At 45.2% G+C, this 19,219-nt stretch overlaps 1 protein-coding gene across 1 annotated transcript; it reads left to right on the top strand.

Annotated features, from left to right (window-relative positions):
- The first annotated feature begins 11,099 nt into the window (after window positions 1-11,099).
- Window positions 11,100-11,684, top strand: LOC137644405 (uncharacterized). Its single transcript, XM_068377386.1, has one exon. It carries the CDS (start codon window positions 11,100-11,102, stop codon window positions 11,682-11,684), a length of 585 nt encoding a protein of 194 aa, XP_068233487.1.
- Window positions 11,685-19,219: the final 7,535 nt, after the last annotated feature.

The raw sequence follows: 19,219 nt of genomic DNA, 5'->3' as shown, positions 1-19,219 counted from the left end.
GTTTTAGTTTAGGGTACTGTAGTACATGCATTAAGTGTTCTGTACATTAACGGGTAGTTTGTTAACAGTACTACTGTACGTACAAGGGAAGGTTTTAAAAGTCTGAATACTGTATACATGTTAAATAAATAGGTAAATATGGTGTCAATACTTCGCGGATTTTCACCTATCGCGGTCGGGTCTGGATCCTATCTACCGCGATAAACGAGGGTTCACTGTAGTTTCTTGTTGTGGCTAGTTGCGGAGAGGTCTATCTGCAGCTCCGAGACTTGTTCCAAGATGGAGGAGAATGAGTCTGCGTCTAGGGACCATTCTGATTCTATCGGATTGAGCCTGGATAGAGCGCCCGCTGTCACATTGCGGAACCTTTGTAAGTGAACTGCTGATAAGTGCCATCTCTCTAGACGAAGGATGGCTAATATCACATAGTTAATATGGGACGATCTCGAGCCTTTTTGGCTCAGCCATCTCACTATCACTTTGCTGTCCAAGATCAGCCTTATGTGGACTGATTGCGAGGGTAGAGTTTTCCCAACGTCAAGAGGATTGCCATGGCCTCCAAAATGTTGATGTGAAAGGCCTTGAACAGAGATGACTAAGTCCCTTGGACTTTCCTTTGATGGGAGTAAACTCCCCATCCTTCTGTCGAAGCATCCATGTGGATGGTCATTGACGGCAGAGGTGGCTGCGAGGGCACGGTCCTCGTTAGGCTCTTGGCCTTCGACCACGGGTTGAGAAGTGATCGTAGTAAGGCCGATATCGGTCATTTTAGATCTCTTCGAGCGTTGGTGCGTATCTTCTCCAGACTACTGACGCATCTTTCAGCTGTGCTCTAAGCACTGGGTCTGTTACTGCTGCAAACTGGAGAGAGCCCAGTACTCTATCCTGTTGGTGTCTTGAGATCCTGTCAGATTTCAGTAGTCTCTTGACAGACCCTGCAATCTCCCTCCTCTTCCCTGAGGGAATGGAGAGACAGTGTGACCTCAGGTTCCAATGGATTTCCAGCCATTGAAACCCTTGAGCTGGAGAGAGTCGAGACTTCTTGAAGTTAATCTTGCATCCCGGATGTTCCAGGAACTGGATCACTTCTTTGGATGCTTGCAGACAAGCCGTTTCGGATGCTGCCCACACCAGACAGTCATCCAGGTGGCGATCCTGATGGCGATCTCGAAGTACGCGTCCCTGTCGTAGGTACGAGCTGCGGAACCCGGCGAGAACGGGGTCGCGCTGGGGTTAGCGCTAGCGCTGGCGCGATGGAGCATTCAGAGGGTCGCACGCGGGCGGCTGCTGGAGCGCAGGCGCACAGTCGTGCGGAGATAAAAGCGCGCGGGCACATTCGCTCGCGGGCGCGTGGGTGCGTGGGTGCGTGGGTGCGTGGGTGCGCTGGCGAGTGGGCAGGCGAATGAGCGCGCGAGGGTAGAGGAGATCGCTGTCGGTCAGGAGAACGATGAAGCGCAGGAGATCGACGGCGCACTGGAGATCTATGGCGCGTGGGCGAGCGATTCCGAGTCGGGGAGCGATGGCGCGTTGGCGAGCGATGGCGAGTCGGCGAGCGTTGGCGCGTTGGCGAACGCTGGCGAACGCTGGCGCGTCGGCGAGCGATGGCGCGTTGGCGCGTGATGGCTCGTTGGCGCGTGATGGCGCGTTGGCGAACGTTGGCGCGTAGTACGTTCAGGCGATCGACCGCGCGCAGGAGATTTAGCGCGTGTGCGTGTCAGAGACCTGTGACGATCCGAGTCATGGGCGCGCTGGCGCGTTGGCGAGCACTTGTGCACAGGCGAAGGATCGCGCGGGCACTCAGGAGATCGTTGGTGCGCAGGAGGGTGTCGACGCGCAGTCAGCTGGGGCGCAGGATCCGATGGCGAGGAAATGCACAAGGGCGAACGCTCACGGTCAGGCTCAGAAGAAGAAGACTCGTGGGCCTGCGGGCGCGTAGGAACTCTTGAAGTGCGCACCGGGGAGCGTGCGCGCTGTTCCGCAGGCGAAGATGGGCGCAAAGGAGCGCGAGGGCGAGGCGAAGGAGTAAGGTCCTTGCCTGCGTCCAGATCTGAAGATCTAGGGCTCGTGGGGGAGCGTTGGCAGGGTGCACATCAGGAACAAGGTGCGCAGGTGCGCTCTGACGAGCAGGAGATTGTGTGCTCTCAGGAGACCGATGACGTGCCTGGCGCACAGCAGGAACAGAAGGGCGCTGACGGCTAGCAGGGGAGCGCAGGCGAGCAGGAGAGAGCTGGCGAGCAGGAGAGCGTTGATGAGCAGGAGAGCGCTGGCGAGGCGAGTCTGAAGGCTGCAGCTCAGGAGAGCGCATGTGCGCTACTGCGCGCAAACGCGCAGCATGTGCGCTACTGCGCGCAAACGCGCAGCTGACCGCGCAGGGGAACCCTGACGCGCAAGCTAATTAGCCACACCGTGGGAGACATCCCTTTGCCCCGAAGGGACCAGTGCCCATTGGGTGACGGGGTGAGAAGGCGCCTGCTGCGCATCTGCAACCAGGGGTGAAGGTAGGCCGGAAGGATTGGAAGGTCTGGCAGGCGTAGGAGATCGCGAGCGATCTGCGGAGAGGTCCAAGGACGTGGCTGCTACGGTCTGCTCCAGACGAGAAGAATCCTCTGCAGGGGAAGGCGGCGGTGAAGATGACCCGATGAGGCGCCTCTTAACTCCCTTGTAGGGAGAAGGGAGGCCCCTACGGCGAAGAGGGGGACAAGCCTTACGGCGAAGGCGGCCTCGAGGAAGGGCATCCACATCGTCGGTCCTCCGAAGAGGAGTCTCTGTCAGTGCGCTCCCCCGAGGAGGACACGCACCCGCAGGAGAGACCGTGGGACTCAACTTCCCCTTCGAAGGATGCTCGGAAGGGGAGGCTGAGCCTTCAGCAACATCTGCAACAGCAGCAGCAGCAGAGATTTGACCAAACCCGTTGGAAGCCTCTGCCACAACCACATCGACAATAGACAGAGGGTCTACCTCTGCTATTACCGGCGATTGCTTGACAGCAGCCCCAACTGGATCAGGTCAAACAGGGTTTCCTTGGAGGGCAAGCCCTTAAGCCCCAAGGAAGCCCAAAGCTGAAAGAGATCATCATTAAACACAGCATGGTCATCATCATAATGAGAATAAAAATCCTCCCCCGGAGAAGGAGGGGGAGCTGCCCCGCTATGGGAGGCAACGCCCTCTCCTGCACCCCGAGGTCGGGAAACAGAACAATGGCCTACGCTACCACTCGATGAGTGGGAGCTTCGGAGGAGGTTCGGGCGGCGGAAGAAGAGTCCTTGGAGCCTTCCTTCTTCAAGGCAGCCCTTGAAGGAGAAAGGTCTCTCTTGGACTTCTTACGCCGCCGGGCAAACCTCTCCCACTGGGAGGTAGACCACTCCCTGCACTCACTACAAGTTAAGTCTCTAGCACACCGTTGACCTCGACACTGCAGGCAAAGGGTGTGAGGATCCGTCTCGACCGCCGACATGAAGGTTCCACAGGGGCGGCCGGAGAGTCCAGGGCATTTGCGCATAATTGCGATGAAGGTAGAGGCCAACTTCCAAACACACAAAGTCTGAGAAAAAGAAAAAACAGATTAAGGCTGTCAAAAGCGAGGACAAAAGACAGACACATCTGCTCATCCTCCGAGCCAAAAGTGAAGTGAGACAATTCACCGGTGTGTGTGGGGGGGAGAGGGGTATCAAGTTACCCCTTCCCCTACCCCCTTGCTAACTAGCGCGGGGGTAGTTAACCCTCGTTAAAATCTAATAGCTCGTCATTTTCAGCTACGCCGAAAGTAAACTCTATGTAAATAGCGTGGTTTGTATTTCGGTTACGGAACAAATATCCTTTTTTCTTTAACACAATCTGACATCAAACATAACTTTTTCTTATCAGACATTAATTTGCTAACGAAGGCAATAGTATGGCTACTCATTGTCACCTTCTAACCCAAAGTTTGTTTGGTTGAGATGATTCCCTTGATACTCAAAAATAAGGAATTAACTTAAGAACTCATTACATGAATCAGAGTTTATTGCTTGACTAAACTATTCTTCAAAACACAGACTAGCCTATCAAGTCTTTCAACACTAGGCCTACTGTTATAACTATCGTGTCACCAATATCTGGTTTTACAATCATTCCGATTATTTACTTTACTCTTCCCCACAAACAAAGGAAAATCTACGGCAACTTGTTCGGCATTTCTCAAAATTTTCCCATTACTTATTTGTTCTCGCGAGTTAGCCAGAACTGACAATCACATAAGAACTCAAATTCTCTTCTCTACGTCCTACAGTTGCTGTCTGGGACCTCTTCCACTTTTCGGGATTGTCCTCGGCCTTTATGGGCATGCCATTTCTACCAATACGCCCGCTGCTGCTGCTTGGACGACGAAATCCTTTATGGCAAGGGTAATCAAACACACTCCAACTGCTGTTGACAGAGTGCATAGTAGTGTCCTGGGTCGCCATTTCTGACGGCGATTTTCGATGCTGTTGCTCCCGCGACGGGAAGCTGAATACGACGACGATTTTAGATGTACATGAGGGCGTACCGTCTTCTCTTCCATCAGGAACACTGCCGTGTCATCCTCTCTAGGAAGAACATGTTTCCTTACAGTTTCCTTTCTTGGCCGCCGTCTGTTTAGGCCCTCTTGACTCGACGTAAGGGCGCCAAGATCTCCTCTCCGCAGGTCCTCCGTGGGTGACTGATCCACAAAACTCTTCCTAGCTGCGTCCCTCCAGCCAGGAACATATTTACTGGCGGTACTTAGGCCTAACCTCCGTTGTAGGTGTATTATCAGATGTGCCTATGACCTGGGTTCCACGAATTCGAGATCTCTCCTCACTTTCATATGGGCTTTTCCTCGAATTCTCCGTTTCGCCACGATGATTTTTTGACGAACGGTCCAACACTGCTTCCCCAGAACTCAGAAATGTTTTGTATTTGCTGTATCGTCCATTCCCTCCGGCCCGGGGTTCGAACCCATCTACATGTGAAAAGCTGTTTTGGCAAACTCCCTGTAGTGCTGGTCTATCTGCGCCCGCTGATGTTTTAATATGGATTTCCATTTCGATGAAACTATTATCTTGCTGTTGCTCCAAAGTACTCATGTTGTAGTTTCGTAATTTCACTTCTTCGTTTCAGTTCAATTCTAAGTTGAAAGAAATCCCAGTAAGATGCCACCATTTATTTGTACCAACACAAACAAATTATTTCTAAAAGTTATAATTCAGGAAACGGGATAAGTCAGAGGTGAATCTGATCCGACAAACTTACATGTATTTCAATAAAGAATTCTACAACATCGATCTTGAGCACTTCATTTACGTTATCAAGTTAATAATCCTGGGTAGCGTTCAAGCATTGTTTATATGTTATGTTTTCTCGATAATCATCAACATGAGCTCTTACATTAATCAAATATACATCATAATTCCTGGGCAAGACTACAGCTGGGAGACAAGTTTTCTGTTACTCTACATTTCACTAAAAAATAGTACAAGTCCAAATTTAAGCTTAGCTTGGGTGCCTTAGGCACAACGGGAGGACGTTAGCCCTTGATCATGGCTCTTTTTGAACTGCTCTAGGCATGGCAGACTATCAAGACATCGTCCTTTGGGGCGTCATGGGGTAGGTGCCATCTTGCCTAGGGTGTTCGAGGTATGGGTCCTCTGTTTCCAAGCAGATTGTACCGGTCTCCTGGCTGTAGTCTTCCCACCATCCTGTACGAACAAAGAGGAGACAGCAAAAGGTCTTAGTCATCGGAAACGAGATGGCAACAGCCCTCTGTCGCCACTGGGAGCTAAGTCTATGTCTATTCTCAAGCGACGGCAGCAGAAGAGGTCGTTCACATGACCCCAAAGGGGTTTCAATTCTTTCTTACATGTGACATTTACGGTAAGTACAGTTACGCTGTAATGTAGTAATATTACTGTAAATATATTACAGTAATATACATTACAGTATTAGTGAGTATTAAGTTACAGGACAGTATTACTAGATAGAAATAACTTTTGCTACACAGAACAGTAAAGAAATGACGATGACTTGGTAAACTTTATCTTTGTGAAGAATTTCTCTTCACTCTTCTTCTTCCTTTCGTATTTTAGGCTCTCTCCTAATATTATTGTTAACCCTTAAACGTTCCCTCCTACATTAAGTTTTCTTTACCGAAACATTGGGAAAACTATTTTAAATCAACTAAACTTGTTGACAATAGCGTATGCCATGTTCGTAACGTCACAGCGTAGACACTCACAGCAAAAGCCTTACGCCGGCGAATGATGGTTCTTTCCTCAAACTACGTGTCGAGATAAAATATTAAACTGGTTTTGAATATAATTTTAATACTGCTGACTTGAATGCAGTTTTTATTTCTCAGTACCAATTAAGGTCTGTTAATTTTAAGATTTATGCCAATTGCACCAGCCAATTGCTAATTGCTACATTAGGTTATTAATTTTTAGCAAGCCGGAATAGGTAGGATTATTGTATATGTAAACTCCCTTAGAGCAGCAAGCTGTCTCTAAGTATTTTGTGCAAAATCCTACCTCCTATGGCACCTCCACTGGGTTACTCACGCATCATAACCTTCACTTGTTCGAAAGGTGAAGACAGGTGAACCCTCACGACCTAAGCGTCACCCATTCGTTCACCAGTTGATTGACCTGGTCAGCTAATCTGTTTACCTCTGGCTCACCACCCAGACTGGACTCTCCCCAAACAAAGGGATGGGGAATTTTGTGTGTCCAAGCTGGAGATAGGGAAGGAGACGAGCCTGGTATACCCTATCTACCACAAGCGAGGATTTCAGGGTTGTGGCAGTCAAGGGTGCAAACTGAGCAAATTATCTGGTAGACCCCATTTCAATCAACAGCCATTTGAGGACAAGGGCTGGCTTCTGTAAGGAGCGCAGGTAAAAACACGTGGCCACTTAGTTTTTCCCCCATTTTTACCTTAGATTAATTTTTACTTGATTTTAGTTTAGCTGGCTGTTACATATTTCAGGTTAATAGCAGTGGGATTGTGGGTAGTGTTTTTTACATATCATTTTTGCTTTCAAGACTAGCACAGTCTCGGGGTCACAGGGCCGCATGTCCGACCTCTTTTCAATCATTAACACTTGCAGAAGACTGCGAGTTTAAGCAACCATATTTTTTATTGTTTTGCATTTCTTTTTATTACATTACATTTTGTATTGATCCTTTTACTTGATGTTCAGATGTCCATTTCTTTTAATGTAAATTTGTGTAATAAAGCAAGATTAGGTTATTTAAACCTTGTCGTATTTTTAATCCTTCATTTATTTGATTATGCCTACTATGAATATTTGATATCGGGACACTATACCCGATATTTTGGAAGGAGTAAGTTTAGGTAACTTAAGAATAATAGTGTGTTAGCGAGTGACTTAATATTGAATCTATATGCTTCAAAGGTAAAGATCCATATCTTTAACTTTTAATTTACACTACATCACTGCTCCCATCCATTGCCATTGTCTCAATAATTACTTAACGTAAGATTCCTGAGCAGCATCTCACTGGGATCCCTGGGACAGAGCCGAAACCGAGCCTAAGAGTGTAGATGACCTTAAACCTGAGAAAGCTAGAGTAGGCCATCAAATTACCTTTATTTCATGTATGGAGTTTTCAGGCCTCTGAACAGAATACAGTTCTTTGCATTTCGATTGATGGGTTCGTAAACTATGTCATCAAAGTTATTAACAGGGTGTATGTGCTTTGAGTGATAGTACTCATTTTCCTCTCCTGTTGATCTTTTAGGAATAGACGTAGGGAGTCTTTCCCGGAACAACAAGTTCCCACTCAACAATTGAATAAAAACACATTTCTCCAACCTTAACACCAATGTACTGTAACCTTACTGTGTCCAGTACACAGTGTACATGTGTGCAAATGTTCTGTACATTGTACATATGATTATAAACTGTTATAAAAACTGAATTAAAACTATTAGGCAGTATTTACTATGTTGATCATCATCTCGGGCACCCACTTGTGGCAAGGGGCAGTGACTTTTTAGATTAGGAGCTAGCCCACCCTAGTGTAAGATTCATTCCTGATTTTTTGCTTATCGTGGCTCTCTGTGTAACCTATCGCGATGATCGAGGTCTGACTGTACTTTGTTCAAGAGTACTCACCTGGCGGCAACAGGAAAGAGTCTTGGGTTCCCTGCAGTTCGCTGCCGTGACAGATCCAGTCTTAAAAGTAAGACTCAAAGATGCCAACAGAGTCTGGAGAAGAAAGGCATCAAATACTTGGAGAGATCTTTGCCACAAAACCCTGGTCTTACTGCAAAAGCAGCTCAAGCCGTGGTCCACTACCATGAGTTTATCAACATGCGTCCCTCTGCAGTGTCCTCCTCCTTCCGTGACAATTTACACAGACGCCTTGAAGCAAGGTTTGGGGTGGGGACACTCCCCTTCCATGAAAGTATAGGGTCGGTGGTCAATTACATTTCGGAAATTTCATATCAATATTCTGGAAACTATGGCAGTGTTTCTGACTCTGAAGAGACTGAACCCAAAGACAAAATTTCACAACAAATGAGTTATCAACAACAGGACGATAGTCCACTATGTCAACAGATGGGGCTCCAGGTCTCCTCAGATCAACCATGTGATTCTAGCCATCCTCACTTTAGCAAAGCAGAGGAATTGGCATCTCACAGCAGTTCACCTCAAAGGGGTTCCCAATGTGGCAGTAGACGCCCTTTCAAGATCTAGGCCTCTGGACACAGAATGGTCTCTGGATGCAAAATAATTTTGTTCCATTCTAGAGTAAGTCCCTGAACTGCAAATCGATCTCTTTGCGATGATCTTCAACAAAAAGCTTTCCTTGTATGTACCACCAAACTTAGATCCGGAAGTGATAGGAACAGATGCGATGTCTCTAGATTGGAACTATTGGTCTCACATCTACTCATTTCCACCATTCAAGCTTCTAATGAAAGTTCTGAATAAACTGCAGACTTTCAAGGGAACAGCAGCTCTAGTAGCCCTCAAGTTGCCCAAGAGCAATTGGTACCTTGTTCTGGAACCCAAACCTCTCCAGGTCCCTCTACCATCTCGAGTGCTGTCCCAGAAGACTGTCTTTGCCTCCTCTTGGATAACGAAAACCCTTCAGCTTATTTTCCAGTGCTGTCCCAGGATGATCAACAGAAGACTGTCTTCGCTTCCTCTTGGATAACGAAAGCCCTTCAGCTCATGATTTTCTCGTCCTCACGGCTTAAAGAAAGTTAGGAGTTGCAAAGGAGAGAATTGACTTTATAGAAGTGTAGGATATGCCACAGCGTTTTACGTTTCTAGTTAAGTTGGCGCTACACGTTTTCTTTGTTGATGATAAGGATGAGGGGATAAGCGAGCGTCGGGATTGCCAGATGTTTGTTTAGTAATTTAATTATATACATATGTGCACTATTTTGAATTAAATATTTCTATTGAATGGAAAACTGTATACATTTTTTGTTTACTTTTTTGTATGAAAAAGAAGTATTGATTTGGTACTGAAAAATATTGTATTGTTATTGTTGGCATCTGCCCAAAAGGCCGCGATTTATGCCTGCCTTTGTTTAGTTCAGCGTGGGTAGGCTCTGGAAAGCACATGGAATTTGTGCATGCTGTGGTTCTGCAGTATTTGTGGTGTGCTGAGCTGCCCAGTGTTCTCATCATAGTAATAAGTGACCAGTGTTGCTGTTAGCTTGGAGGCTGAATGCTTCTGGTTGTACAGCAACTTCTATCAGTGGTTATCTGTGAATTTAGTATTAGAATTGGCGTCTGGAAAATGTAAGTTTATTTTTTATGTTAAGTGAATCTTACCTGTGGAATTACTGTATTGTATTTTACATCATTTACATTATTTTGTATTTACATAATATTTACAGTATATATATTGTATTTACATGAATATTTACATTATTTTTTGTATATTTATTGCTGCTTTTGTTTGCAGCGTCAAACCTCGCTTCTTTGATGGAATATATGAACAAACCAGAGGAAGAGTGTTTGACTTCCCCCCTAGTAAAACGCCGATGTTCAGAACGTAGCTGCATTGGTGGTGTAGTGTTCTACAGTTTGACGAATACTCCAGCCTGGGTCAAGTAACGCCAGCGTGGGACAAGTGGACTTCATCAGCCTTGTGTCTGCAAGGATCGTCTGTTGTGGCTTCTATCATCTGTCGCCATATCGTCTGTTTCAAGAGCTTCAGCAAAGACCAGCCAGTCGGCGCTGCGTGTGCGCTTGCTTGAGGCGCAAGCAAAGCTTAAGCAAGCTGAGGAAGCAAAACAGCTAGAAGAAGAGGAATTGGCTTTGTAAATGCAAGCCAAAGCACTTGCAGTTGAAGCTGAAATGCAAGCCAAAACACTTGCAGTTGAAATGCAAGCCAAAGCAATTGCAGCTAAACGCAAGAGCCAAGAAGAGATTAACGGCCTGAAGTTAGACTGTGATAAACTACAGGTATGAAACACTGTCTGAAGTTGGAATTTCATATACTGGTTCTGCTGCTAGTAATGCTTCACAACGTGAGAAGAGGGACTCATCAGCTCAGTTGGATGTCAAAGGGATTGAGCAGTGGAGAAGTGATGTAAATTCTCACTATGAGAGTGGGAGAATCAGCAGGGTTCATGAAGTAGATGTGAATCCTACAAACGTCCACAGTGCGACGTATGACCTGAAGGGTCTTGAATATCATTCAACTCCATTGGTCCCAGATGCAACGTTTTTTGTGCCAAAACGTGTTCCCTTAACTAGAGATGTGTCACAAGCAGATCTGCAAACTTCTGAAATAGTAAAGGCTCTTGATTGCACACTAGCTAGTCAGCAAGTAGTAACACGACGAATGCAGCTGCCACAGATGAAGCTGGAGCGTTTCAGTGGAGACTTAACCAAATTCTCCATGTTTAAGAATTCTTTCACCTGGATTGTGGAGTGTAATACCGACGACCCTGCACGAAGGCTAACTCATCTATACAACTGTTTAGATGGTACTCCCAAGAACCTGATTGAGAACTGTTTCCATCTACCCACTGACATTGGGTATGATTGTGCTTGGGAGATATTGTGTCGTAAATACAAGAACGACAATGACCTGTCAGATGCTTATGTCAAGATGCTATTTGATTGGAAGGAGATTAATGCAGGTGATATTGATGGCCTGGAAAACTATGTTGCATGTTTGAAGATAGTTAACGCAGCACTTGGTAATAACTACCATCGAATAGAGCTTCAAGAAACAATGAAGAAGATTGTTGAAAAGCTCCCATACCAACTGAGAGTGAGATGGGTAGCGAAATGCGAGGAACATAAGTTTAAGCTTCCAGCTCTAATAGAATACATTGAAAAGCAGGCATGTATTGCCAAGCATCTCTCCTATTATGAGTGCGACCGTCGTACCCCGAAGCCTACTGAGAAGCCATCCAAGCCTGTCAGGCCTAAGACCTTACCTGTACACCACACAGCTTCACCAGCTAGAGGGAAATGGCGTCCCTTCTGCACTAAGGAGGACCATGAACTTAAAGAGTGCTTCAAATTTGAGAGGTTGAAGCTTCCAGATCGCTGGGAGGTGATAAAGAAGGCAAGATACTGCTTCAGGTGTCTTGATGGTGAACATTCACATGCAAAATGTGAAGATGCATCCATTTGTGAAAAGTGTGGATCTCACAAGCACCATACCATGCTGCATAAGTCCACCTAAGACTACAAGCAATACAGGTGCGGCCCATGTGGGAGGCAAAAGTGCTATCGGGGGCAGTCAGAAGGCAGTTGGTGCTACAGAAGGTGGCGCGACTGCTACAGCAGACAAGAGTGCTGTAGCCCCCAATGTGCAACCTATGCACTCAGTGATTGCAAGCCAGTTACCTAAGGGAAGAACAATGCTCAAGATCTTACCTGTTCTCGTGAATGGCATCCATGCAACCTATGGATTCATCGACAGTGGAGCTGCCCCAACATTGGCAGCAAGGAGCCTGATAGACCGAATGGGTCTCAAAGGAAGACCATGCAACCAGATCATGGCAACTGAAGCAGGGACTTTCACTTGTAAGGAAGTTCTGTCCCTACACATTGGTAATATTAATACTGATGAAGGAGAACATGCGACCGACGTGTTCATGGCTGACAAGATCAATGAGTCTATGGACCATGCCATGAGTCAAGAATGGCTGACCAAGTGGCCACATCTGAGTGACCTGGAAGTAGAAAGTCTACCTGAAGATCATCGTCAAGTAGAGCTGATCATTGGGCTAGACACGACATTGAACAGAGTGATTCTAGACCAGCGACATGGGCTGAAGGACGAGCCATCTGCCTACCTGACCAAGCTAGGGTGGGTTGTTTTCGGCCCAACAGGACCCAGATCGACTTCAGGTCCTGCCCCTCTGTTCCATGTGTGCACTGTGGATGATACAACAGAACTTCTGCAACGCAACTTCAACCAAGACTTTTGGGAGAAAGAGACACTCTTAAAGATAGAAGATTCTTTTGAAGACAAGAGATTCCTGTCTTTGTTGGATGAAACTGTTGTCCAGACCGATGGCAAGTATGTTGCTTGCTTACCCTTTAGTGACACTGAGCCTCTACCTAATAACCGTGTCATGGCAGAACGTAGGGCTCACTCCTTAAAGAAGAAGTTTGAGGCAAATGAAACGTACAAGACTATATACGTCGAACAAGTAGAGAAGTACCTTTTGAAAGGGTACGCTGAGCTTGTCCCAGTCGACAAGCTGAATCGCAGTGATGGCCGTGTGAACTAAATGGTGCACCATGGGGTCAAACACCCTACCAAGGACAAGCTTAGGGTCGTCTTCGACCTTAAGGCTAAGCATGCTGAGACCTCACTCAATGACCACCTCATGCAGGGACCAGATCTCACAAGTAGTCTTGCTGGAGTGCTCCTGCACTTCAGGGAAGGACAACATGCTGTTACTGCGGACATACAAGAAATGTTCCATCAAGTCAAGGTGCCAGAAGACGACAGGGACTCTTTACGCTTCCTGTGGTAGCCAGGGGGAGACACCAATTAAGCTATTCAAGAGTTCAGGATGACTTTACATGTGTTTGGAGCGTGATCGTCTCCAAGTGTAGTTAACTTCTGCCTCAGACAGGCAGCACTGGACTATGGTGACAAGTATGGTGAAGAAGCTTGCCATGCCATTCGACGCAACTTCTACGTCGATAACTTGTTGAAGTCAATGGACAGCGAGGAAGACTGTATCCAATTGAAAAAAGACATCATTGGACTCTGTGCTGATGGAGGATTCCGGCAGAACCAGTGGACATCTAGCAACAAGTGCATTCTTGCTGCCGTGCCTGAAGGGGAGAGAGATAAATCAGTGGCTACATTGGACCTCAGTAAGGACGAGCTGCCTACGGAGTGCGCTTTGGGTATCCACTGGGACATGAGCAGTGATGAGTTCACCTTCAAGATCAACCTCAAGGAGAAGCCTAGGACGAGCAGAGGAGTTCTCTCTGTAGTGACTTCCTTGTACGATCCACTTGGTTTTGTTGCACCTTTCACCCTGAAAGGGAAGATGTTACGACAAGACCTGTGTCGTCGCAGCTTACCTTGGGACGAAGAAATGAACAACGACGAAGCAAATCGCTGGAGCAGATGGACTTCCCAGCTTCAGTGTCTAGGAGACTTCAAGATCAGAAGAAGCCTGGTGCCTCCAGACTTTGGGGAGGTATCATTGTACCAACTTCACCATTTTGCGGACGCAAGCCAGACAGGATATGGTGTGGCCATGTATCTGCGCACAGTAGGCAAGAATAACCAAGTGAACAGCACACTGGTTATGGGTCGAGCTCGTGTAGCTCCCCTCAAGAGACCAAGCATTCCACGAATGGAATTGACTGCAGCTGCTGTGGAAGCTCAACTTAATTGCAAGATCAGGTCAGAACTCGATTTGGAGTTGTGTGACTCAGTGTTCTGGACCGACAGCACGTCTGTCCTGAAGTACATATGTAACCTGTCTGCAAGATACCACATGTTTGTGAACAACCGTGTGAACCTCATCCGCGACCTCAGTGACATCACCGCTTGGAGGTATGTGAACACCTCCGTGAAAACTCAGCAGACCTGGCCTCTCGGGGCCTTAATGTGGACAGCTTGCTGGAGTCATCGCTGTGGCTGACAGGACCAGAGTTCCTGTGTCAAGAGCAGGATAGTTGGTCAGCTCTTCCTGACGATGTGAAGCGAGCAGAACTAGATGGAGATCCAGAAGTTAAGCAGTCTGCACCCATCTTCAGCATGGTTGTGCTGGAACCAATCTTAGTTGAGAAGATTGCTGCCAAGTTCTCTTCATGGACCAAGATAGTGTGAATCATCGCTCGACTGAGGTGATTAGGAACCAAGAGCGGATCAGAAGTGTTATCTGCAAACGAGATGAATAGTGCAACAACCATAATATGGAAGAAGATTCAAGTTCAAGAGTATGGGAGTGAGATCAAATCACTCTCCAAGAAGGATTCCAAGATGAAGAAATCCAGCAAGATTTGCAAGTTGCGACCATTTCTACAAGAAGGCTTGCTGAAGGTTGGTGGAAGACTCTGTGAAGTCACCATCAGTGACAGCTGCAAGCACCCCATCATTCTTCCATCCAAGTCGCCAATTGTGAGGAAGATGGTGCGATGGACCCATGAAACAAACAGCCATTGTGGGCAGAGCCATCTTATGGCTAAACTAAGAAAAAACTACTGGATCGTTCATGGAAATTCAGTAGTTAGATCAGTGATACGTGACTGTGTCATCTGTAGAAGACTCAGTTGTCGGCCAGTGAATCAAGTGATGGCTTACTTGCCCTCTGACCGGATCTGTTCGGGCGACCCTCCCTTCACCAGTACAGGGGCAGACTGCTTCGGTCCCTTCTTTGTGAAGCAAGGGCGCTCTACAGTGAAGCACTGGGGATCCATTTTTACCTGCCTGACAGTCCGAGTGATTCTCCTGGAGGTTCTCAGCTCGATGGACCAAGACTCCTTTGTGAATGCAGTGAGAAGATTTACAGCCAGGCGAGGAGATGTCAAGAGAATATGGTTAGACAATGGTACCAACCTCGTCGCAGCTGACCGAGAGCTGAAGAAAGCTCTTCAAGACTTCAAGGAAGAGGAAATTGCCCAAACCCTAGCAGTTAAGGGCATCAAGTGGCGTTTCAACCCGCCACATGCGTTACACTTCGGAGGAGTCTGGGAACGCCTCATACGCTCAGTGAGAAGAGCTCTCAGTGCAACCTGCCTGCAGAAGGTCACCACTGACGACACACTACTGACTCTGTTCTGCGAAGCCGAGTCTTTGGTGAATGGAAGACCTCTAACCAAGGTAAACGACGACCCAGACTGTCCACTGCCGTTGACGCCTAGTATGCTGTTGACTCTGAAGAGTACAGTGCTCCCAGTAACGAAGACTGACCAGAAGGACTTGTATGTTAGGCGCCGCTGGCGTCAAGCGCAATATCTTTGCCGACTAATTCTGGAAGCGATGGCTGAGGGAGTACCTACCATTGTTGCAAGAAAGACAGAAGTGGACCGTCCAATGACGAGATATCCAAGTTGCCGACATTGTGCTAACTACCGACGAACGTCTCCCCAGAGGCTCTTGGCCTTTGGGACGAGTCTTGGAAGTGACTTGAGACTCTGACAACCAAGTTAGACAAGCCAAGATTAAGACCGAGTGTGGGTTATACTTACGCCCAGTGCAGAAAATGTGCCTTCTCCTTGAAACGGAGTGTGATGACAGTGGAGTGCCATTGGAAAAAGAGTGAACGCCGTGCGCTGCTCATATGGCGTGCTGTGTATGTGGCATATTTGCGGTGTGTTTTGTATACTACAAAATAGGGGGCGGTGTAGGTTATACCACAGCGTTTTACGTTTCTAGTTAAGTTGGCGCTGCACGTTTTCTTTGTTGATGATAAGGATGAGGGGATAAGCGAGCGTCGGGATTGCCTGATGTTTGTTTTGTAATTTAATTATATACATATGTGCACTATTTTGATTTAAATATTTCTATTGAATGGAAAACTGTATACATTTTTTGTTTACTTTTTTGTATGAAAAAGAAGTATTGAGTTGGTACTGAATAATATTGTATTGTTATTGTTGGCATCTGCCCAAAAGGCCGCGATTTATGCCTGCCTTTGTTTAGTCCAGCATGGGCAGGCTCTGGAAAGCACATGGAATTTGTGCATGCTGTGATTCAGCAGTATTTGTGGTGTGCTGAGCTGCCCAGTGTACTCATCATAGTAATAAGTGACCAGTATTGCTGTTAGCTAGGAGGCTGAATGCTTCTGGTTGTACAGCAACTTCTACCAGTGGTTATCTGTGAATTTAGTATTAGAATCGGGGTCTGGAAAATGTAAGTTTATTTTTTATGTTAAGTGAATCCTACCTGTGGAATTACTGTATTGTATTTTACATCATTTACATTATTTTGTATTTACATAATATTTACAGTATATATATATTGTATTTACATGAATATTTACAATATCTTTTTGTATATTTACTGCTGCTTTTGTTTGCAGCGTCAAACCTCGCTTCTTTGATGGAATATATGAACAAACCAGAGAAAGAGTGTTTGACTTCACCCTTAGTAAAACGCCCATATTCAGAACATAGCTGCACTGGTGGTGTAGTGTTCTACAAGAAGAGTACAAGTCCAACACCATGAAACGACAACATTTGTCTTCTTGGAAACAAAGGGTTGTATTCATTAAAAGTCATCAGCACTCTTCTATTTTATATGGACTTCTGTATATTTATCTTTATTTCATCGCAGGATCAAGGTCTGGCCTCTACAACTATTGCTTCATGTAAGTCAGCACTAACTAGACCCATTGCTTATGCTTTTGATATTGAACTCAATTGCGAGTTGTTCAATAAGATCCCAAAGGCCAGTGCTAAACTGAAACTTAACGCTCTTCCTAAGGCTATTTCATAGTCATTGGATATAGTCCTGCACTTTGCCTCTTCGGTAGATAACGCCTCTACCTCTCTGTGGGATCATACTCCAAAGCCTATCTTTTTGCTTGCTATGGCTTCTGGTGTTAGAGTCGGTGAGATTGTAGCCCTTTCAAGGGAGGATGGCCACATTGAATTCACGGAATCAGGGGTAGATAAATCTTCACCCTAATCCTGCATTCTTGGTGAAAAGCGTACTTCCCATGAAACGCTGGGGGCCCTGGAAGATTGTTCTACTACAAGAGAACCCTTCTCTGTGCCCAATGGAATGCCTTAGGGGGGCCGGCCGGTATGGCAATATATGGGGATATAGGAAGAAAAGCACAAAATCCTGAAAAAATTCACAGAGCTGCGTATAGCAATGGAGAATGCGTATATGAAATATTTTGTCAAAATTCCTCTTTCTCTCATAGTTACAGGGTAATTAGTAAAAGTAACTCGATAAACCAAAAAAAGTGTTCCCTACAAGAAAATGCAGTATTCCTCCTATAATCGTAAATTTTTATAGTTATTTCATCCTGGATAAGTATTGTTATTTCACCACCTTGGATAGGTATCGATAGGTCAACCTCGGCCCGACGTACAGTCCAAAATAAAAGAAAAAATTAAAAAAGTTAATTTTTCAAGACAATTCACAACATTTGGATATAAAGAAAAAAATTCAAAGAATATTCTAATCTCCAAAAAACAGTAAATAAAAGCTAAGTCCAAAATCAATTTTTAGTACAAATAAATTAAAAAAATAAGTATACAAAAAAAGTGACTTTACAAAAATATTCACCTAAAATCTAAGTATGGAAATAAACAAAAAAATATTCTAAGCACTTATTCTACGATAAGTGAGCACCATTTGCTGAGATCCGGGGGGGGGGGGGGGAGGGGGTGGACCACAGGGGAACGTTTCCTGGGTCGAGAAAAAAAGTATATGATTTTTTGGCTAAAAATATTTATCCTCTTTTCAACCTTTTTTGGGGGTAGGTAATTGACATAGTTAGTGGCTGAAATTTTTACAGAAAATTGTATTATTATCATACAACAAACATGTGTTAAAGAATCTTCACTTGGATATTATTTAGTGTTATATAAAGGGGCAATTTATTTATTTATTTATTTTATTTATTTTTTTTTTTTTTTTGCTGAGTTCTATTATGAAATTCTTCAAGAAAAATCCTTATATCCATTCCTGAGTATGGTATCTATGCATGAAAATATCAGAAGTTTTATAAAAAAAAAAAAAAAAGAAGAATACATATAGCTATGCCAGCTTACCTGTCGGATATGCTCACAAAATGGCCGCCAACTACATCACCTCGTAAGGCTAAATCTGCTACCTGAAATGGAGAAAGATATGTCAATATCAGCAAGTTATTTACTTATGTAATTGTTCAAGGATTTGAATGAAAATATTATGGTAGCTAGAATGAAGTTTATAGATTATTTTACAATGAAAAAAAAATAAAATAGTGATCATAATTAGGTTATCATAAAGGTATAAACTTACAAAAAAGGAAAAATTATAAACTATTCTATAAAAAAAATGGATAATATGCAATTTTATGAATTATTGAATGGTAAAAAATACGAATATTTATTTTATTTTCTTACCTAGAATAAGCATCAAACACATTCTGGACACAGCACAGTTTGGTGCTCCAGACACAGGTTTGCGACACTTCAAACAGGCTGTGTTCGTCTTGTGATCGTCCTTGGATTGGGAGCTATGGCATCTAACCCTTTTCGGCAGCTTGATGTGGTCACAGAGAATGTCAAGTCCGGGGTGAAGTTTTAGCTTGAGAGTGTCAAGCATCTGTTGACGGAGCAACTTAGAAAATTTCCCCGAAGACCTGTCGTACCACTGTGGAACTTGGGGAACTCACAAATCAAATGCGATTTCCTTGAGGAAAGTTCGCCTTGGCATCGGCTTGGAGAAGGGCATGGACGTGTACAGAATATAGGAATTTACCATTGCTATGTTCAGTATCCCATAAAATAGACACAGAGGCCAGCGTCGTGTCTTACGGATACAATTGGATGTAGCACACATCTGATCAAATGTGTCTACAACCCCCTTCGGCGAGTTATAGAACATTTGAATGTCAGTTTTCCTCTTCTCGATCTCAGAAGGATTGTGATGAAGAGAACTCAACAACATGATCTTCTTTGTTCTATTAACTTGCTGACATTGTGGGATCAAATTTTGTTCGTAATTGATCACAGCCACCGAGTCCTTGATTGATTGATTGATTTAAAGTTTACCGAGTCCTTGATAGGAAGCGCATT

Source organism: Palaemon carinicauda, chromosome 7, assembly GCF_036898095.1.
Source record: "Palaemon carinicauda isolate YSFRI2023 chromosome 7, ASM3689809v2, whole genome shotgun sequence".
Taxonomy (NCBI): domain Eukaryota; kingdom Metazoa; phylum Arthropoda; class Malacostraca; order Decapoda; family Palaemonidae; genus Palaemon; species Palaemon carinicauda.
Note: the sequence above shows the minus strand (reverse complement) of the source record. Positions and strands in the feature narration are given on the sequence as shown.